We start from the raw sequence: 23,878 nt of genomic DNA on the forward strand, positions 1-23,878 counted from the left end.
GGTTTAATAAATAAATAAATAATATGTATTTAAATAGACTACATTTTAAAAAATTAAATAAATAATTGTTTGATTAATAGATAATAATCCATGTAAAATATGCAATAAAGAAACAAAAAGATAATTGTACAATGAAAATGTCATCACACAAACTAAATATTGTCTAATCAATACTTTAAAAACATAAATAAAAATTTAGCACAAATTACTTTTCCCACTTAAAAATTTAGGCAAATTTAATGGAAATATGCATTCTATGAAACTAGTTTCAATGATCTAACCATCAAACTTGTTTATAGATACTACAAGATCGCATACGCAAAAAATCGCAAAAAAATAATTCAGAGATTAGGTAACGAAAAAAAAGTTTTCGACATTTATAAACGAAAAATCACCATTTAACGGTTATTTTAGCTCTGATTTTAATGATTTTTCACAGCTACACTCCTCAACCCTATAAGAATGCATTGAACAAATTCAATCTTCAATTAAAAATATTTACACTAGTAGATACCACAAAATATTATTTTATACTTGATGGAAGTATAATATTAACTCTAAGTGTTTGTTTAATCTACCGTTTTGACGCGATATGCATTCTACGAAACTAGTTTCAACTAGGGCTGGAAAAAAATCCCAAAAATACCAAACCAAACCGAAATTTTCCCGAAACTGAACCGAAATATTCCCAAACCGAAAAATTCCCGAAATTTCGGTACGGGAATCGGTCTCACGTTTTTGGGATTTCGGTATTCCCAAACCGAACTGAAAAATATACATATATATTATTTAATTTTTAAATATATAATTAGAATTTTAATAGCCGTTGGATTATGTTGAGATTTAATCTTAGCCGTTGCATGTAAATCAAAGTTATCAACCCCCCAACCCGTGTCTGACTCTCTCTCGCTCTCTCTCTCTCGGTCTCTCAACCTCAGAACTAAAACCTCACCTCACCTCACCTCAGTATCTCCTCGCCGATTTGTCTCTCCTCCCATATCCGTCGCCTGAATCCCGAATCTACCCACACCAGTCGTCATTCCTCTCAGTCATCACTCCTCACCTTAATCGCACCTTTACCCACTGTCCTTACCATCCGAATTCGGCTCCTAAATCGAGCTTTCAGTCTCACTCCGCACTCCTCCTCCTCACTGCAAAAGGTAAGAAATTCCTGCAATAAACTCAACCAAAGTTCATACAAATTGTTTGATTCCAAATTCGATTAGAAAATTTGAATTTGGGTTTCTGAATTAGGAATTTCTGAAATTAGGGTTTCTGAAATAGGACTTTTGGAATTAGGGATTTTGAATCGACGGAGAGGTTGCAGAGGGAATATGAGAAGTTAATGGAGTGTGGTACAACCTACAAGATGCTGTTGTTATTCCCTTGTTTGTGTTAAATTAAATATATGAAATCTGGTTCATATGCATTCGAATAGACCGAGGCATTTCGCTTATTTCTTTGTTTGTTTTATATTCGTTTTGGGTGAGGGGATGAATGAGGGCCCTGGGTTGTAAATGGTGTTGATTAGTATTTGTTGATGCACAAAATCGGAGGTCTTGGAACAACGTAAATCCGACCGTGAATCTGCAATAAATGTAAATAACATAAGATGTATCGTGGTTCACCCCAAGGTTTGGGCTACGTCCACACTGATTGTATTATATTTCTCTGTTGAAGAGGGAGAGAGAGAGCTTAGAGCTTAGGGGGTGTGAGGAAGTCTCATGAATTGGCCTCTTCTAATTGTGAGGGTGATGGGTCCTTTTATAGAATAAGGACTCATCACTTATTACATATTTGCCCTTTCATTTCCCACACAATTACATTTAAGTCCCTCAAGTATTTATACGAGATCTAAATACGAGGCCCTAAATATGGTATACACAGTAGTCCCCCAAGTCTTAAGTCAAGAGAGTCTTTTGGCTGGAGACTTGAAATTTAGTCCATGTGTGGGCCGAAGTAACTAGATACTGTCTTGAACTGATGCTCGATATGAGGCAGTGCTTAATCTGAAATAACGCTCAACTAGAAGTAGCACACGCTGCGAGGCTGCTCGGCTCGTGGCTTAGGTTGCCTTGGTTGGCTCGGCTTGCGGCGTTTGAAGGTGAGGGAGTCCCTTTTATAGAATAAGGGCTCGCTCCTCGATACATGAATGATGGGCTAGAGTTGATGCTCTCTAATGATGGTGAGGGAGTCCCTTTTATAGAATAAGGGCTCGTTCCTCAATACATAAATTATGGGCTAGAGTTGATGCTCGCGGCAAGGTGGTTGCTCAGTAGGCGGCGATACTCTCTAATAGTGGTGAGGGAGTCCCTTTTATAAAATAAGGGCTCGCTTCTCAATACATGAATAATGTGCTAGAGTTGATGCTCTCTAATGACGGTGAGGGAGTCCATTTTTATAAAATAAGGGATCGTTCCTCAATACATAAGTGATGGGCTAAGTCCCCCAAATATTTTTCATGAGGTCCAGTTGAGGCCCAATATATGGTACATAATGTAGTCCCCCAAGTCTTCGGTCAATAGAGTCTGTTGGCTGGAGACTTCAAATTGAATCCATGTATGGGCCGAAGTGACGGTTGTTTGGAGGCAATATTTGTATACCCTGCATTGAAGCTTTGTAAGTGAAGCTTTGAAGCTGGAGCTCTGTAAATGAAGCTTTTGAAGCTAGAGCTTTTCTAAATGAAGCTTTTGAAGCTGTAGCTCTGTAAATGAAGATTTTGAAGCTGATTGACATGAGTGATGCTCATGAACGTTTGATTGACATGAGTGATGCTCATGGATGTTAACATGAGTGATGCTCATGAATGTTGACATGAGTGATGCTCATGTATGATTGATATGAGTGATGCTCATGAATGTTTATATATGATTGATATGAGTAATGCTCATGTATAATATGAAGTACTGGGCGTACTTTTGATCACCTGGTTGGTGGCATGAATGGCTAGTTGCCAAATGAGAGTACGGGTTGTACATCTCATCACCTGGTTGGTGGCATGAATGGCTATTTGCCAAACGATATTAGAGTACGGGTTGTACATTTCATCACCTGGTTGGTGGTAATAGCGACGGGTTGCCGAATAATTTTGGAGTACTGGGTGTATTTTTAGTCACCTGGTTGGTAGTAATAGCGGTGGGTTGTCGAATAATTGTGGAGTACTGAACGTACTTTTAATGACCTGGTTGGTGTTATTTTGGGCTTATGGGTTTTTTTTTTTTTTTACCCTCTGATGGGGTTTATACAGATATCTCTGAAAGATACGAAAAATAAATTACCTCATTCAAAAATAAGGAAAATAAACCACATCATTCTGGTGGAGTGTTTATTCCTTACTTTTGCTTGTGTTTTCCTGCTGCACTCTCTCTATCTCTTCATCTGGCAGATAGAAGAAATCATCATAATAGGAAGATCTTTTGTTTTTCTTCTTTCTTTCCACTATGTCTCTGTCTTTTCCTTTTGTGCCGCAACTCACTTGATTGTTTTTTTTTTCTTTCTGCTTTCTTCTTTTGCTTTTCTTTCTCTTTTCTCTTTTGGCATGGCAGACAACGCCAAAGTGGGATAATAATGGTATTGTTGTAAGACAACTTATTTGTATCTCTACTTTCATCATTGGCAGCGGACGGTGATCTCATCTTTTGCTTTTCTTGGTATCTCCATCAGCATCTGCTGAAGGTTTGGAGGAGGAAATCTGGCCTTGATGTGCTTCGCTGGAACAGAGGCGGAAAGGGTCGGCGGAAAAACCGGCTAGGGGTGGAAGTGGTGTTCTCGCTCCGCGACGGGGATGACTTCTTGAGGTAATAGGCGGGGCAGATTGAAGAGAGAAGCACGACCCCAGGTATGAACCATACAGCATGGGCGACTTTGAGCCATTCACAAAAAACCTCACCATACATTCTGGCTGAGTGAGGCAATCTTCCTGCAAGAGCCCTTAGTAGCGTCGACTTCCCTGACTTCGCAGGACCCATAATTACTGTTATAGTTCTTGGCAAAGCATAACCATTTGAACTCTTCATAACCTTCTCAGAGTACTTTCTTTTCCCCTTAATTGTAACTGTTAAATCTTTCCACACAAGTGAAGCCCCTGCAAAATCTGGTACAGGTCACAGGGTTCGAAAGATGGATAGGCTATCAGTAGTGATTTAAGAGAACTTGTTGGGAGCCCAAGACATTAACATTTTTCCAACACACAGTAGGCTTCCTTCATAATCCACCCCATTTACTGTGAACCATGTGTCTGTGTACCTTTACAGACAATGGCAAAATTGTAATTTCCTTGTGAAAAATTCAGAAAGAGATTCAGATCTGGGGAACGGGGAGGATGATGAAGGCGTCGAACCAGAAACCTTTGAGAGATCGAAGGTAGTGGAAGAGATCGCACATGTGTCCCACACGAGCTTCCCGCAGCCGACCACCAGAGACTCCCTCGACACATACCGCAGCCGGAATTGTACCCACAGGTGGCATAGGTGCACGGCATCCACACACGTGCGGAGCACGGTCACAATTGCTGCTAATCAACCATCTATGTATAGGCAAGGCGTCCCGCTTCTTCCAATGGAGAGGGCTTAGAAGAAGAGCGAGTTGACGGCCAACGCCATCCCACACGCTAGGAGGAATGCGTGGTTCCAGCTCTGGACGCGCTTGTTGCGGGGGTGAAGTACGGGGCCGAAGGGGCTGGCTGAGATGTGGTGAGAGAGACTCTTCGGGATTGGATGGGGATCAGGGAAGAGCCAGCGGAGACCTCCCATTGGGGCTGGTGGGCGCCGTCGCAGCTGGTAGAGTGAAAGGCTGGGACCCCCACCTGAGTGCAGGCGTAGCATTCGACGGAGTTGGAGATGATTGGGGTGTTGATGATGTCTTCGATGTTGTTAGAGTTGTGGGTGTTGTCAATGTTGTCGCTCTGAAAGTTCTGGCGCCGGAGAACTCGGGTCCACCTTGGGAGGAAGAACTGGGAGGAGGACATAATGATGATAAGGAGGAGAAGGCAACCATGGGAGAGAGGAAGAAAGGTTTGATTCTCTGGGTTTCTTGAATACCAACCCAAAACCCAAAAAGCAACGACCTTTATCTTCCATGTGGGCTTATGAGGAGTGTTTGAGATTTGGATCTTTTCTGTTTCTGGGTTTTTGTGATTTTGCAGATTTTGCAGATTCACAGTGGAGGTGAAAATTTGAGAGAGAACCGACATAGCTTTTCGTGTCGAGTTCCCACAGACGGCGCCAAATGTTGATGCACAAAATCGGAGGTCTTGGAACAACGTAAATTCGACCGTGAATCTGCAATAAATGTAAATAACACAAGATGTATCGTGGTTCACCCCAAAGTTTGGGCTACGTCCACATTGATTGTATTATATTTCTCTGTTGAAGAGGGAGAGAGAGAGCTTAGAGCTTAGGGGGTGTGAGGAAGTCTCAGGAATTGGCCTCTTCTAATTGTGAGGGTGAGGGGTCCTTTTATAGAATAAGGACTCCTCACTTATTACATATTTGCCCTTTCCTTTACCACACAATTACATTTAAGTCCCTCAAGTATTTATACGAGATCTAAATACGAGGCCCTAAATATGGTATAAACAGTATTGGACTCGGAATATGGATTAAAAACATATTGATTGCAGGGAAGTGGATTAAAAAGTTAGTCTAAAATGTTACCATGATATATCAATTTTCTTTTGTTGTCCATATACAGATTGTTAACTATTACATATTTGAAAAATGGTTTCATATTGGAGATTCTCTTAAACTTATTTTTCGATTTAGCAAGCATTGAGAACTTGTTTTTGCTCTTTTCTTTCTCTCTGAAACTTCTAATGACTAACTGATTAGATCCTTAAGCATTTGCATAACATTATCTGTGCACAGCTATTGACTATTGTGCACAGATTCAGATTTCAAATTGCACAAATTCCACAAATTGCACAAATTGCATATTTTAGTCTAACGATTGGGCCGCATATTGGCATTCTGCCCAAAAGCCCAAAATTTCAATATAAAATGTTGAATTTTAGCCCAAAAGCATAATATGTCAAATTTAGTCCAAAAGCCCAAAACCATTTCGGGATTCCCGATTTGTCCCGAAATCCCGAAACTATTTCGGGATTCCCGAAAATTTGGTTTGGGATCGGTATTGAAATTGGGATTCCCGAAAATTTTGGTTTGGGAATCGGGATTAGGGTTTCGGTATGGGATCCCATACCGAACCACCCCTAGTTTCAACGATCCAACTCTCAAATATGTTTGTATAAACTCTGAGATAACATGTGTAAAAAAAATCTATCAATTTGTTCATGTCGGTTATATCCGACAGGGCCATGAGTGAAAAAAAAAATTTAAAACATGTGTTTATTTATTTATTTTTAATCAATATAACATTTTAAAATAATAAAATCAAACATGATAGAGTACACCAGATGTTCATTTGTGTTTATGTGCCAGACAATGTGCTTTGTGACACATTGAAAAAAATTGTTTGAATTTCTTTGTATCTTGTTGCTTGCCTGTGAGGGAGCATAATCCTTATTAAAAAAATGATAGAGCTTCATATTGTAGTCTGTTGTTATTATTCTCTCAGAAAATTTATGGCTCGTGAGAATTGGGTTCATTAGACTTTAAGGTCATGAGTGAATTTTTTTTTTAAATATGGGTTTATTTATTTATTTTTAATCAATATAACATTTTAAATAATAAAAATTCCATTTCTGTCGGTTATAACAGTCAGAATACTAAAATAATAACCGCCAAAAAGTAAAATAATAAAATAGTTAATTTATGTCGGTTATAACCGCCACAATTAACTTAAAACCCACTAGAATCTGTCAAAAATATTTTTTAAAAAAATTCAAAAATACTGTCGGTTATAACCGACAGTATTTTTTTATATCCGCCACTAAATATCGGCCAGGACTTTATGTCGGATATAACCAACAAGATTTTTCTAATATCTGCCAAATGATGTGTCAGATATAATTTATCTGGCAGGATTTTTCTAATATCCACCACCATCATTCGCCACCTAAAGCTAACATTGTAGTAGTGTTTATAGCACAAAAAGTCTTTCGTGTCTTTTCATGCGCCCAAGAATGTGTTTGTGTCCATTTTCTTTTACGTTGGGCACAATATATGGTGCCCTTTATTGAATGTGCACTTTCCTACCTTATTCTTGTTCAAAGACACACAAACTCCTCATTTGTGTCTTTAATTTTGTATCCAAAGCCCATTTTTCTTGTAGTGAAAGGTTGAAGCACTCTGCCCAGTTAAATGGCAACAGTCATGTAGATGCTTGAATTACATTTGACAGTGATGCGTTCCTCTTTGAGGCTAAATGTGTAACAAAAGCTTTTCATCTCTCTTCTCTTGCCAGTTCTCCTTCCTTATTATATGTTTAGGCACAAAGAGAATCTCATCGGTATGCAGGAACCATTTGAATGTTACTATATGTGAGATATCGAAGCTGGTCTTGGTTTGAAGAGGAACCACTTGATTGCTTTCTCTCTTTTTGGCTGAAAATGACCACGATTTAATTGGGGTTTAGTCATTTAGTACTACGGTCTGATTGTATTTCTCTTCACTTGGAAGTGAGATGTCTTATATTCGAATCTTGTGGTTGACGAAACACAAGATTAAAGTGATTTTCTCATTGATTTTTTTTTTATGGGCATCCCCGCGGCAAAAGAGCTCATTTCAAGTCTTCCGGTGAATTTTTCTTTTATTTTTATTTTTTAAGCAAAGCAGGTGGTGAGGGCTGCATGAAAAAGTCAAAGAGGGTTTCAAATGCAGTTGCTCTTACTGTGATATGGTACATTGATCAAATCACTGAAATCTGCTTATTTTATATTTAGTAGTTGTCGCAGCACTGATATCATATTCAATTTTTTTGTGTTATCTGCTGCCCTTTTTAATCTCAATATCCCTTTTTTTTATCCTTCTTTTGTTTATAATCCTTTTTTGCTAAATTATTGCTTTTCGAATTGTTTTGAGGATACCTAATTGGCCAAATTGTTGAAATTTAGTAATTTAGTGAGCTTTTATGTGGATTATTGGTTTGGTTCTTATTTGAACTGAATCAATTTGTAAGAAGTATCTTGGCATAACACAATTTTTATATGAATCCAAGTTTTTCAAGAATAGTAAAGGAGAGAAATGAGTCTGTTGTGTTTGGTGTAAAGTTAATTTGTTTCTATTCAAATATGAAGTACAACTTTTTTCTTACATATTAGACCGAATTGGTTTGAGCATGATTCAAGTCTCAGTATAGCTGGATATTTGTTTGCTCACACAAAAATTTTGTGCATACATTCATGCAGTTTTATATAGAAATTATTGGATTTATTCATCCTGAATTCACTTTTGTATAATTCCATCTACATGCCATGTTTTAATGATTAGTCAGTGGATTTTGTTAAAAGCATTAAATGTAAAGATTGGATACGTTGAGGAGTCACTCTTCTGTATCTGGTGAAGAGGAATTACAATAACTCATGAAAGTGGCCATGATGTTTGAGGAAAATTTTTTACTTTTGCCACAAGCCAGGTACTTATCTAAAACATATTTAATTACTTACAGAACTTGATTGTTTCTGTTTCCACTCTGTTTGCGTTATGAATATCAATGGCTTCTAAGTTTAGCATGTGTTTGTACCATACTTAACCAATCTCGAAACTACTGAGCACCGGTCAACGTTATACCATCAAGGATCCACAAGAGTTTCTCTCCAACTAGGAGGCAATCACAGCGCGACACGTGTCGACATCAAAGGCCAATCATAGCGCGACACTTGTCAACATCAGAGGCTAATCACAACACGACATGTGTCAAAGTCAGAACAAAGCTAGAGACTTTCTTCTATAAAAGGAGATCATTCTTCCACAATATTTCCTAATGTCATTTGTACTAAATCATTCTCTAGTACTCACTAAAGGAGAGCTTGAACCTATTTACTTGTGTAAACTCTTCACAATTAATGAGAAGTCTTATATTTCGTGGACGTAGCCAATCTGGGTGAACCACGTACATCTTGTGTTTGCTTCCCTGCCCCTATCCATTTACATACTTATCCACACTAGTGACCAGAGCAATATAACGAAGGTCACAAACTTGACACTTTCTGTTGTACCTAAGTCCTCACTAATTTTGTGCATCAACATTTGGCGCCGTCTGTGAGAATTGCACTTATTCCTATTATCTTTAGCTTTGTCAAGCTGGTTTCCACCATTCATACACTCTCTTTTGACCAGGCATCGCTCTCCAACATGGGAAGCGAAGGAAGCCACAACACACAGAATGACACCCCTCTTGCACCTAGTACGAAACAACGAAATAAGGAAGGAAATAGGGTTGCTCTTCAAGCTAAAGTCGATGAGCTAGAAGCTCAGAAAAACAGGATAGTAATGAAGAATGAGGTCCTCCAGAAGCAATATGAGAAGCTCTTCGAGACGCTCCACGAAGCTAGGCATGCTCAAACACACGAGCTCGTTGTTTCCGTGGAAGTTAACCATCAACTGGATGCCTCCTAACACGGAGGGTCACCTGCCTTCGACATAGATATCCCTGATAGGGAACGAGCTACCCATTGATGTGATAATCAACATGAGACTTCTTTCAACCTAGTTGCTTCAACCCGAAGCAGAAGAAATGGAGGAAGACACTTCTTTGCGGAAGGGGCGGAAGGATCGAAAGCTGTTTATTGCGACTGTCGGGACTTCTTGAAGCAATGTCGAGAGAACTCCATCCATATAAGCTCAAAGATCAATGACCCAAGGGTTTCTGAGAGACTTGGTCCCCTACCACGGCCTAGGCCAGCTACCAATTTGGGGAAGGGGCAACAAGTCCTAGAGAAACACAAGGGTATAGGGGACTCAGAGATGTTCTGACAGACATACATTGGAAGTCAGTACGGCAAGTCCAGGAAAAAATCACATGCTCTTGATCAAACTTTCCTACTTTCAAGAGGAGATGGAGATTTACGAAAGAAAGCTCCATTGGTACATGGCTCCACTCAGGACCCTCTTGTTCTATAGCTTCTTAAGGAAGTAAACAAATTGAAGGCCGAACGACAAGCTGAGATACCTGATTGGAACCAACCTAGGCTTGGCCCTCTTACAAGGAGGATCTTTGACACCCCCCTCAAAGCAAAGACAAAGCAGAAGCTTGGCTTGCAACTCTATACTGGAAAGGAGGACCCGGTTGAACACCTTAACCTCTTTGAGTCCACCATGGCATACCGGATGCACACCGACGAAGAGCGATGTCTTCTCTTCCCCTTCACCCTCTCTGGCGGAGCTCTAAACTGGTATTACCGTTTTCCACTTGAGACGATAGACTCATTTGAGGAATTGAGGAAACTGTTTGTTTCTCAACACATTTTCCAGACCGATTGCTTGCACTTTACGGATGACTTGTACATTATTCGCCAGAAGCTAGACGAGTCATTACGTATGTATGCTGGCTGCTTCAGCCATGAGTATTCCCGTTGTGTCGAGGCAGGCGACAAGAATGCCCTCAAAGCCTTCACGGCAGGCCTACGTGACTGTTTCGTTAAGTACATGATCAATGTCAACACTTGGAAGACTTACTTTGAGGTGATGACGCAGGCTTATAACCATGCCTCCGCCGAGGCAAGGACATAACAAGAGAAACCTCCAACAACCATCCCTTATCAGCAAGTGGGGAGTGGAAGCCAGACCCACCCAAATTAGAAGACCTCAACCTTCCAAACGGCAGTGGCGCTTCCCCCTGCCTTATTTAATACTTTGCCAAGTCAACAGACATATCAATATCAAGGCGAAAGGAAAAATTTCTATCCTCACCAGTCTCATTTTAGTAAAAGAAGTAAGGGATACTACCGCAATAACCAAGGGTATCGCCAAGATAATCCCCAACCCCAGGCAATAACACAGTGGGTCAAGCACGTGTCAGGATAGGCCCTACCTCGAGGTATGAGGCATACACACCTTTGAACGCCACATGCGTGGCCATTTACCTCAGCATAGCACACCTGATACCGAAGCCAAAGCCGAGGCACCCGGATTACAAGCCCACGAAGAACACAGGCACATTTTGCTGCTACCATGAGCATAACGGCCATGATGGCGAGAAGTGTATCACCCTTTGTGATCATTTTGAAGCTTTGGCACTTGAAGGAAAAATTGATCAATTCCTCCTTCACCCTTCCAAGGGGTAACCGTAACCAACTCCAGGTGAATGTGATATACTCCATAAGTGGCGGCACACCCATATTTAAATCTTCCAACAGGGCCATGAAAAATAGTGAACTAGCTTTAAGGCCTGGCCACCAAGTGTTTCACGTGGAAGACATCAGAGGAGGCAAGTATCAAAAGCCTAACTGGGATCCAATATGTTTCTACCTTGAGGAAGAAAGAGGTATCATCTACCCTCACAACGACCCACTGATCGTGGAAGCTCACATAGCTAACTTTGAAGTACGACGAATCCTGGTAAACACGGGGGCTTCGGTCAATATCATGTTTGCTAAAGCTTTCAGGGCACTTAATGTAGCTGAACATTTGCTCGCTCGTTTGATTTCTCATCTGATAAGCTTCTCCGGTGATATCGTACAACCTCTTGGAAGCATACACTTACCTTTCACCATTGGTACAAGCCCTTACACAGCTACCATTACCACTAACTTCATGGTGGTTGATTGCCCAACAATATACAATGTCCTATTCGGACGCACAGATATCAATGATCTCAAGGTATCCACACATATGTTGTTGATGAAATTTCCAACCCCCTATGGCAATGGTTACATCAGAGGAGATCAACTTAGTGCACGATCATGTTATAACACTTCAGTCAAGCAACAACACCTGCCTGTGCCCAAGGAAACTCTTTCTATACATGACCAAGTCATAAAGACGAGCTCAGACGAAGCCAACTTGGATCTTCATGATGGCAACAGTCAACCCGACGATCCTCGAGATGACTCTTTCACCCAACAAGCACAACGCGCTGAAGAGTTGGAGAATGTCTCTATCTTAAAAGATTATCCGGATCGCATGGTGAAGATTGGCACCACTTTGTCACCACCCATTCGGTTGGCATTGATCTCTTTTTTGCAAGAGAACACTGAGGTATTTGCCTGTTCATATGAGGACATGTCAGGCATATCTCCCGATATCATCTGTCATCGTTTAAGTATTGACCCCAAGACCAAGCCAGTGAGACAGAAGCGAAGATCTTATGACACTGAACGGTACGAGGCAATGAAGGCAGAAGTTGAAAAACTCAAAGGCATAGGCTTCGTCCGCGAAGTGAATTATCCAACGTGGGTAGCAAGTGTTGTCCTTGTTAAGAAGAATCCGACCAAGGATAGTCTCCTGCTCCAAAAGGTCATGTGGAGAATGTGTGTCGATTACACCGACCTAAACAAAGGATGCCCGAAGGATAACTTTCCTCTTTCTTTCATAGATAGACTTATAGACTCTACAACAGGGTGTGAACTCCTGAGCTTCATGGATGCTTACTCAGGATACATCCAAATCCTCATGAACCCTCCAAACCAAGAACACACAGCCTTCACTACCGACAGGGGACTATATTGCTATAAAGTCATGCCCTTCGGCCTAAAGAATGCAAGAGCGACTTATCAGAGACTAGTTAATTCAATGTTCGCCAAACAGATTGGGAAGAACATGGAAGTTTACGTTGATGATATGCTAGTCAAGAGCAAACATGCTGACCAACACATCACCAACCTATTTGAAACTTTCACCATTCTGAAGAGGTGTCGAATGAGGTTGAACCCCAACAAATGCGCCTTCGGTGTAGGCTCTGGCAAATTCTTGGGCTTCATGATTAGCCAATGAGTCATTGAAGCTAATGTCGAGAAGATCAAAGGAATCATCGACATGAAGGAACCGGTAACTTTAAAAGACATCCAGAGCTTCACTGGCAAGGTGGCAGCCTTAACCAGGTTTATCTCTAAGGTCACAGATAGATGTGCTTATTTCTTCAAAGCACTTAAGGGAAGTAAAAAGTACATTACATGGACTGATGAATGTGCCGAGACATTTAAGAACCTCAAGGACTATATGATTAAAGCCCATTTGCTTTCCAAACTTGAGGTTGGTGACACTCTCATTATCTATCTATCGCTATCAGCTTCAGCAGTAAGTTTCGTTTTCATTCGAAATAATGGTAATGTCGAACGGCCTGTTTACTACGCTAGCAAGGCCTTACAAGATGCGGAGACACGATATTCCAACATTGAAAAATTGGCTCTAGCATTGGTTATGTCTGCTCGAAAACTTCACCCTTACTTCCAATCACACTCTATCATCACGCTTACCAATCATCATCTTCGACAAATACTCCAAAGTCTTAACACTTCGGGGTGAATGATCAAATGGGCAATATCATTTGCTGAGTTGGACATCTCCTACCAACCAAAGCCAGCTGAGAAGGGCCAAGCAGTGGCAAACTTCATCGTCGACTTCACATATCATGTTGACATTGTTTCTACGCCTAAAGAAATGGTTTCATTACCCTCGGAAGCTCAGAAAATAGAACCAACAGCCCCATCATGGAGTCTATATGTTGATGGCTCGTCCAACCAACAGGGTTGTGGAGCAGGACTAGTCTTTACAACCCCCGACAAAGTGGCAATGGAGTATGCTTTTCATTTCAAATTCAAGGCGTCAAACAATGAGGTCGAATATGAAGCCCTCCTACCAGGCTTACGTTTGGCCAAACACCTTGGGGTTAAATGAATTGATATCTTCAGTGACTCCCAATTGGTGGTTAACTAGGTCACCAACAACTTTGATGCTAAAGATAGCTCCATGGCAGCATATCTAGCACAAACATAATTGTTACTCAAACACTTCCACTACCAGATCACCCAAATTCCTCGAGTGGCAAATAGTCATGCAGATGCTTTAGCTCGCCTTGCCTCAGCGGTGGAAGATAAGATTGGGAGAAAAATTTAGGTCGAATTGTTGGCAGCACCATGGTTACGGAAATGTGCAATTTACAACAGGGGGATAGTTGGATTACCCCGATTTATAGATTCCTTGCTCATGGCACCCTTCCAAATGACAAAGTCCAAGCTAAGCAAATTCAATACAAGTCTACCCGTTACTTGATCATTAATGACCAACTCTACAAGCGGGGTTTTAACCTACCATACCTAAAATGCCTCACGCCCGCGGATGTGGAAATTGTCATTCGGGAAATACATGAAGGAGTCTGCAGAGATCATACAGGATCTCGATCTCTAGCACACAAGGCTTTTCGCCAAGGATATTACTGGCCAACACTCCACCAAGATGCCATCAGAATATCCCGCTCATGTGACAAGTGTTAACGCTATGTAACTATTCCTCACTCCCCTCCCAAGCGGCTCACTCCTATGATCAGCCTTTGGCCCTTCACCCAATGAGGACTTGATTTGATCAGCCCAATGTCTACTGGGAAAGGCAAGGTCCGTTATACAATTGTTGCAGTTGACTACTTCATAAAGTGGGCCGAAGTAAAACCCTTGGCAACCATTACTGAGGCAAAAATAGAAGACTTCATATGGAAGAACATCATTTGCAGATTCGGCATTCCCAATGCGATAGTCACTGACAACGGGCAACAGTTCGATAACAATAAGTTCAGGATGTTCTGCTCTAAGTTCAACATCAACTTATGTTTTGCCTCCCCAGTTCATCCCTAGTATAATGGACAAGTTGAAACCATTAACAAAATAATCAAGCGAACTTTGAAAACCAGCTTGGACAAGGCTAAAAGTTGTTGGCCAGAATTTGTACCCCAAGTTCTTTGGTCATACTACATTTCGTATTGGATGTCAATAGGAGAAACCCCATTCTCACTTGCCTTTGGTACAGAGGCAGTTGTCCTAGTTAAGTTTGAGCAAGCAACGTTCCGAGTCCAGAACTACGTGCAACGTAAAAATGACACACAACTTACCCTCAACTTATATCTAGTTGAGGAACACATAAACCAGGCTCACTTGAGGAATGTCGCCTACAAGCAGTGCATCTCTAACTACTATGACTTAAGGGTCAAACCTCGTTTTTTCAAAGTAGAGGACTAGTATTGAAGAAAAGATTACTTTGCGACAGAATCCCTAGTGAAGGAACTCTTAGTCCAAATTGGGATGGACCGTTTGAAGTTGTTGGCATCAATCGCCCTGGCTCCTACAAGCTTAGAAGCTCCGATGGCAAAACCCTTGGCCATTCATGGAATGCTGATCACTTGAAGTACTATTACAAGTAAACTCACATTGTACAAGTGTTAAGCTTTAGCCGTTCGGCATCCTCTGTAACGAAGACCATTTGGCATGAATTCAATAAGGAGGTGATTTAGACAACTTGGTCTTAATCATCTTACATTCCTAGCAATGAAACATTCGGGTTCAAAGCTTCAACATGAATGCTCCCAACAGGAAATAAAGTCTAAGTATATGTCAACAAGACTATACAAATAAACTAATAGCTCCACAATATATTCGTTCAATCTTACCCAAGTTATGGCTTATATCTAAACAAAGGATTTGCTCAAACATAGCCAAGCATTCATCAATGATAGTGCAAATACTTGGTAATTAACATCAAACTATACGACGTAAAGTCGCAAGCATCCATAAATAAAAAGCTCTTAGGCTTGCAACATGGCACATGCCATACAAACAACAAACTAGTACATCCAGAGTACATGGCACGTGCCACACAAACAACAAACTAGTACATCCAGAGTACATGGCACGTGCCACACAAACAACAAGCTCGTACATCCAGAGTAGATGCAGAAAAAAAGGCACTACGAGTCATCCTCATCTGAGGCCGAACCCTTAACAATATCACTGTGCATTTCAACCCCATCACCATCACCACATTCCTTAGCATCTCCAAGACTATCCTCACTCTCCTGAGACTACTCACTGATACTAGTCTTATTATCAGAGTCATCATCACTACTAGAATCAACTGTGAGGATGAAGACTTTACTTTTTTGTCAGTACTCATCAATCTCATCAGGGTACTTTCAGATAATGCTTCCATTGACGTAACGCTCAAGGACGGCCATCAATTTCCTTTTCTCAAAATTAGCCACCCGGATGCATTGAGGTCTAAAGGCATCGTGAAAGACCTGGGAACCTAAGAACTCCTGCACGGCAGCATCCCTCTTAGTTGTGATACTCCTCTTCAGCCCAGAAACCTCAACCAAGGCATTATCCAACTCCTCTTTAACCTTGGAAACATCAAGGATGTTTGTCTCCTATTGTTTTTTAGTCACTTCCAATTGTTTCTTGAGCCTCACATTTTCACCATTCCGCCTCTTCAAACTCTTAAAATTTTGATCTTTAAGGCGGATGGCATCAGCCAAAGCTTTGCTCATTTTTCTGGCATCATTCACAAGTTACTTATTCTCTTTAAATTTTGCCTTGTACCGCTCGGCCTCTCGTAATCTGTCATCGTACTCGGTCATGACCTACATGACAAGATGATCGTCACTACCAGAAAAAAGAGGGGAGAAAGTAAAGAAATGACAGAGTAACACTTACATAAGAAAATAGCCTCATCATCCGGTCACGATCTGATTCGTTCTCATTTAGCGGTTTGCCAAGCTCATCAACAGTGGATCGACGTCCTGCCAGTCAATTATTGATATACCTAAAACTACTTAGCTGCATGGCAACCTTCAAGACCTTCAAATAGATACTGCCAACCTCTTCCTTGTACTTCCTTTTACGACTGGAGCTAGGGTCACCTTTTTGGTCAGTATACTCCATGGTTGGAGGAAATATAGGGTTGATGGTAGGAAGAGGAGGCAACAATCGTCTCTCCTCCCCTGCAACTATGGCAGCAGCACACCCGATGACCTCAGCTTCAGCCTTTTTTGAGGCAACAATCTTGAAGACCTCCTCTTGCGACTTAGGTTTAGGGGCTGGCCTCACCTGGTGCTTACGAGCTCCCTTGTGAAACAAAATGTTGTCTACAGGAACTAACATGGGTACTTTCCTTTTCTTGGAGCTAGTCTCCCCTTTCTTGCCCACTTTGTCCACTGAACAAGAAAAATGAAAGTAAAGAATGCAACTTTGCAAAAGAAAGAGAGGGCGAAATGAAAGATACAACTTACTTGCTCGTCTTTGGCACTCCGACACTAGGGGCTGGAAACCGTACTTTCGAAATAAAGGTCGTAGCTTGCCTAAGTGTCTATCTTCTTTGGGCATCCTTAACACTTTCTCTACGTTAGCTAGCTCTCGTCCAGACAACTTGATGGTCCCTCGCGTCACTGCACGAAGAAAAATGTTAGAAGCAAGAGAAAATCACAACAAATAGCAAATAATGCAAACAATGGATACATTACAACCTACATTCTGGAAGTGAGTAGGAACACATCACTCATGCGTGACACCCTTAGCATACTCCCAATCATTATAAAGAAAGCACTAACAGTTTTTCCAAGTGCAGTACACCTTTTTCTTACCAAAGACAATATGCTCTCTCTTACTACGACATGCACACTCAGCATACCCAGTGCATGCTTTCACCAGGTGCATCTTATAGCAGTAGCGCCACTGATACAAGGAAGGCTCACTTAACCCACATTCCATTCAAATAATATAAAACCCGATCAAGGTATCAAAAAAACCAGGGTAGAGTTGCCCAGACGCATATCCAATGAAAGATAGCATCCATTGCAACCACGGGTGCAAAGACAGCTTCATCCTTAAAGTCAATAATATTTGGGTATAGAACATAACATGACCCTTAGGCGGTTCAGAGGACAATTCTTCATGATGCACCAAGCGCATTCCTACACTACGGGGGATACTACATGACTGCCTTAGGGCCTCAAGTTACTTTTCGCTATCTAACAAGTTTTTCACTAAATGGTCTGCTGTGAATTCAGAGCGAAATATGGGTATGGCATCACAAATAACCCCCTCACCCACTGACATGAAAGAGGAAGAACCAATATTGGCTAAGGTTTGACAATTGCGAAGACCACCCAATCTCGAATTTTTTGTACAAGATTCCAACAAAGACTCTGAAGACTCCAACATTGCAAGCTTAAACCTAGAGTTAGAGCTTGGGGAGCCCTCATCACTAGGACTTCTAGACTCTGACATCTACAACAAACAGAAACAAACTCTATTACCACATGAAAGATCGAAACATAAAGAAGTTCATAAGGCATGAAGAAAAACTCAATCAGTTCATTATGTTCTTAACCAAATACATGAACACTCAAACAATTCAACAAGAATGAAAGCATGCGATCTAGTGGAGAAGACTACCAACCTGAAGATGGTGCAAAGCAATGCTGGAATCCCTCTCAACTAGAGAGCACTCTGTCTCAAAAAATCACTACAAAATGAGCAAATGAAGACAATGAAACGAGTGGAAACTTATCATCCTTATATAGGTTCAACAATGTCAAAGAAATTCAAAATTCAAACCATGAGAAAACCCCACATGGAAAGTCTTTAAACTTCCACACAAGCTAGGGAGTTTTCAAATTTCAAACTTACAGCTCCCCCTCTCCCCCTTAAAAAAAATATAAAAAAAAAGAGGGGGGAGGAGGTGAACACATTAGCTTTGTTGATGCACAAAATCGGGAGGTCTTGGAACAACGTAAATTTGACCGTGAATCCGCAAGAAAGTAAAAAACATAAGATGTATCGTGGTTCACCCCAATGTTTGGGCTACGTCCACACTGATGTTGATCATATTTCTTTATAATTGTATGTATGGATTACAAGTGTGAGGGGGAGTCTCCCAGAGAAAGAAAGAGATTGAGAGAGTTTCTCTGTTTGTGAGCCTTGTGGCTTTGTATGTGAGGATGAGACCTGAGGATTGTGAGGGTGAGGAGGCCCTTTTATAGACTAAGGGCTCCTCCCCTTTTACATGAATCATGGGCTCAATGTCTGGAAGCCCACGTAATGAGGCCCAATATAATATGGTACAAACAGTAGTCCTCCAAGTGTTTAGTCAAGAGAGTCTTTTGGCTGGAGACTTAAAATTCAGTCCATGTGTGGGCCGAAGTAACTAGATGTCGTCTAGGATTGATACTCGATATGAGGCGGTGCTCAATGTGGAATGATGCTCAACTAGAAGTAGCACATGTTGCCAGGCTTTTCGACTTGTGGCTTATGTTGCCTTGGTTGGCTCGGCTTGTGGTGTTGAAGGTCAGGGAGTTCTTTTTATAGAATAAGGGATTGCTCCTCAATACATAAGTGATGGGTTAGGAGTGATGCTCGCGGCGAGGCGGTTGCTCAGCTGGCGGCGATGCTTTCTAATGAAGGTGAGGGAGTCCCTTTTATTAAATAAGGGTTCACTTCTCAATACATAAATAATGAGCTAAGTCCCCTCAGTATTTTTCATGAAGCCCAGTTGCGGAAGTCCAACATATGGTACATAGTGTAGTCCCTCAAGTCTTCAGTCAATAAAATCTGTTGGCTGGAGACTTCAAATTCAATCCATGTATGGGCTGAAGTGGTGGTTTTTCGGAGGCGGTTTTTGTGTACCATGCACTGAAGCTTTGTAGGTGAAGTTTTGAAAGTTGAAGCTTTGTAAATGAAGCTTTGAAGTCAAAGCTTTTGTGAATGAAGCTTTAAAGTCGGAGCTTTGTAAATGAAGCTTTTGAAGCTAGAGCTCTGTAAATGAGGCTTTCGAAGTTGGAGCTCTAGAAACTGATTGACATGAGTGATGCTCATGAATGTTTATGTTGATTGACATGAGTGATGCTCATGGATGTTGACATGAGTGATGCTCATGGATGTTGACATGAGTGATGCTCATGAATGTTGACATGAGTGATGCTCATGAATGTTTATGTATGATTGACATAAGTGATGCTCATGTATAATTTTGGAGTACTGGACGTACTTTTGATCACCTAGTTGATGATAATAGCGGCAGGCTGCCGAATAATTTTGGCGTACTGGACGTACTTTTGATCACCTGGTTAGTGATAATAGAGGGTGAATGTTAAGTGGAGGGATGGAGGTTGGAGTTTGAAGCCATAGGGCTTGGCTCTTTTGGGCATATAGGCCTTCGCCCTCCACACAACATTCCAGCCCATTATTTTGGGCTTGCCATTTTTTTTTGGCATGCTTCCTTCTTTACACATCAGTATAACTATATAATAATTGCTCCAGTTTGAAGAAGACAACTTAATAAAATATTTATCAATGACAGTGGGTATGGGTGTGCCATGCTTTCCACTTCCTCCTCGACTTTACTCCATCTCTAGACATCTTTTCCTTTTTCATTATTTTCCTCTATTTTTCTGCTTTTGCTTTACTCGTGGTCGATGCCCATGGAATCTGAGGAGACAGCATTGGATGCTTGCAATGATCTCCGAGACTGATCGAGTAATGGGTTGTATCATGAAAGTTTCATCATTTGCTGGTAGCTAGGGAAGTAATAAAGAAAAAAAGAAAAAGGTCTCATCTTTTTCAGATTCTTTTGTAGAGGTCGCTTCAGACTGCTTGACGTAGATGGGGAAGCTCAGCTTCCCAGAGAGCTCCGGCGCCTTGACAATCTTCTTGGTAAAGTGCCTCCAACTCCGGCAGACATCGGCTCAAACGACCAGTCCTTTAAGAAAGCTCATGCCGGCACCACTCACGAAGAACTGTACCTTCCTCGACAAATTTGCTAAGCTCCGGGAGCACGAGACCATCCGATGTGAAGATGGACACGTCATCATCTTCATCTTCGCCCAGATCAGCGACGTTGGTGGCAATGCTCGAAACGACATCGTGGGGAGATAGTGAGTTGGAAGACGCCGAAAAAGCCATTGTCGACATCGGATGGAAGACGTCGGAGCAGCCATTGAAGTGTGCTTGAAGAGGCGTCGTGGGTTTTGGAGATAGAAGGGAGGTATGAGAATGAGGGCTTGTTCAGTGGGGAAAGAAAGATAACGAAGTAAAGCCATTGCTATTTTGAGGTGGTGGTTCCGGTATGGCCGGTCTACTTCACGGCGGCATTCCCATCTTTCCCCAGCTGCTCCACGGCAGCATTGACATTCCAGGGATTACACGCATCGCGAGTTGCATTCATTTAATATGGAGCAACATCGTTGGACAACCATTGTTGAACATAGAACATGGATTTCGAAGATGCAGTGTTAGGCTCCGTGGCAGTAACCTCCACATGATCGCAGTACCACCCGGCGTGTACACCAAACCCGTTGGAAGTGAAGGTGAGCCAGCATACTGGTGCATCCATGCATGGACCACATACGCTAAACACGTCCACATTACCACGCTCAAAGTAGTCATAGTGTGGCCCCATTAGCCCCCATAACCTAAGATCCGGTACCCATACAGACCGGCTAGAGAAATCACCGAGGGTTATGCTTATCTTTGAGTCTGTGCCTGCCTTAATGATCGACCCCGTTTTTACATCCATCATGGTTATTTAGGTTTCAGGCTGAAAAGACAGAAGGGTTTTGCATGACAGTGAGTGAGTGAGTGAAATGGTTTTTCTTAGTTTTGGTTTTTGGGCTTATGCAGATTCATGATGGACAGTGATGAGGTTTCACGGTGGTGAGATGAAAAAATGAAAGAGAACTGACATTGCTTTTCATGTCGATTCCCACAGACGGCGCCAAATGTTGATGCACAAAACCGAAAGGTCTTAGAACAACGTAAATCCGCAAGAAAGTAAATAACACAAGATGTATCGTGGTTCAACCCAATGTTTGGGCTACGTCCATACTAATGTTAATCGTATTTCTCTGTAATTGTATGTATGGATTACAAGTGTGAGGGGGAGTCCCCTAGAGAAAGAGAGAGATTGATAGAGTTTCTCTGTTGGTGAGCCTTGTGGCTTTGTATGTGAGGATGAGACCTGAGGATTGTAAGAGTGAGGAGGCCCTTTTATAGACTAAGGGCTTCTCCCATTTTACATGAATCATGGGCTCAATGTCTGGAAGCCCAAGTAATGAGGCCCAATATAATATGGTACCAACAAGCTTCATTAATTGAGTTCAACCACAATTCCCAAAAGCTTCACACACTCTTGATCAAGATAGTGTGAAGCAAAACCAATTTATGGTGCCAACAAAAGCTTTATCAATGGAGGGCAACTACAAATGCCAAAAGCTTCACACACTCTTGATCAAGTTAGTGTGAAGAAAAATCAATTTATTGTGCCAACAAAAGCTTCACCTACAAAGCTTCAACACAAAAGCTTCATCCACAAAGCTTCAACACAAAAACGTCATCCACAAAGCTTCAACACCAAAACGTCACCCACAAAGCTTCAACTCCAAAGCTTCACCTACAAAAACTTCAACTCCAAAGCTTCACCTACAAAGCTTCAACACAAAAGCTTCACCTACAAAGCTTCAACACAAACGCTTCACCCACAAAGCTTCAACACCAAAGCTTCACCCACAAAGCTTCACCCACAAAGCTTCAACACAAAAGCTTCACCTACAAAGCTTCAACACCATAGCTTCACCCACAAAACTTCAACTCTAAAGCTTCACTTACAAAAGCTTCAACTCCAAAGTTTCACCTACAAAGCTTCAACACAAAAGCTTCACCTACAAAGCTTCAACACCAAAGCTTCACCTACAAAGCTTTAACACAAAAGCTTCACCTACAAAGCTTCAACACCAAAGCTTCACCTACAAAGCTTCAACACCAAAGCTTCACCCACAAAGCTTCACCTATAAAGGTTCACCTACAAAGCTTCACCTACAAAGCTTCAACACCAAAGCTTCACCCACAAAGCTTCAACTCTAAAGCTTCACCTACAAAAGCTTCAACTCCAAAGCTTCACCTACAAAGCTTCAACACCAAAGCTTCAACTACAAATGCCAAAAGCTTCACACACTCTTGATCAAGATAGTGTGAAGCAAAATCAATTCATTGTACTCAACAAAGCTTTAATCTCAAGGCTTCACCAACAAAGCTTCAACACCAAAGCTTCAACTACAAATGCCAAAAGCTTCACACACTCTTGATCAAGATAATGTGAAGCAAAATCAATTCATTGTACTCAACAAAGCTTTAATCTCAAGGCTTCACCAACAAAGCTTCAACACCAAAGCTTCACCTACAAAGCTTCATCTATAAAACTATATATATATATATATATATTTTGGAAATTCGAAAATTCGAAAAAAAATTTCGAAAAAAAAAGGCCTAGGCCTCATCTTCTTTGGGCCTAACAACTATCATAACAAATATATATGAAGGAGGAGTTTTGGGCTACCACTTAGAAAGGAAAATGGTGAAGTTTTGTTACTTTGGAAACTTGGCTACTAGCAAGACACCTCCTTCGTCAACCCCCTCATCTGCAGACTTGGGGGACTCCTACCATATGCTATTGCACCTTGATACTCAGAAGTCTCACGACCACTCAGTGACCTAGATTTTTCAAGTCTTCAACTGGGAAGTTTTCCTCACTCGAGAAATTAAAGGAGCATTACCTCAACCTACATGCTTCACTCACAAAGCTTCAAAGTACAAGCTTCAACAAAAGAAAAAAAATTCAAAGAACTTAGTGAAGAAGGCTTTGGTGTATTTAACACAATACGTTGAAATGAAGCAAAGCTTATTTATTGATATTTTCGATAAGTTACAAATATGCACATATACATGAATCAAAATAAACAAACAAGAGGGAGCCTTCACAAAGGTTGCTCAGGATAAGTATCAGCAGTCGGCAGAGCCCCAGAAAGAGAAGGCACCGGAGGGTGATCATTCGGAGCCTCAGTACTGGGTAGAACCCCAAAATGAGGTGGCACCAGAGGTTGATCATTTAGAGCTTCATTACGTGGTACAGCCCTAGAAGACGAAGGCAATAAATGCCTTTGGAACAAACCCATAAACCTCTTATGATCAAATAAAATCTGACCATCAGATTCCTGCAACTGGTCAAGT

General features: G+C 41.3%; 1 protein-coding gene across 1 annotated transcript; it reads right to left on the reverse strand.

Moving 5' to 3' along the window:
* Positions 1–21,041: 21,041 nt before the first annotated feature.
* Positions 21,042–21,395, reverse strand: LOC103413352 (PLAT domain-containing protein 3-like). The gene has a single exon (XM_008351822.1). The coding sequence runs from the start codon at positions 21,393–21,395 to the stop codon at positions 21,042–21,044; it is 354 nt and encodes a 117-aa protein (XP_008350044.1).
* Between the last annotated feature and the right edge of the window lie 2,483 nt (positions 21,396–23,878).

Source organism: Malus domestica, chromosome 05 (genome assembly GCF_042453785.1).
Source record: "Malus domestica chromosome 05, GDT2T_hap1".
Taxonomy (NCBI): domain Eukaryota; kingdom Viridiplantae; phylum Streptophyta; class Magnoliopsida; order Rosales; family Rosaceae; genus Malus; species Malus domestica.

Excerpts from the sequence above, each read along its gene's own strand:
- LOC103413352 (XM_008351822.1), bottom strand. The coding sequence starts at position 21,395 with ATGATGGATGTAAAAACGGGGTCGATCATTAAGGCAGGCACAGACTCA.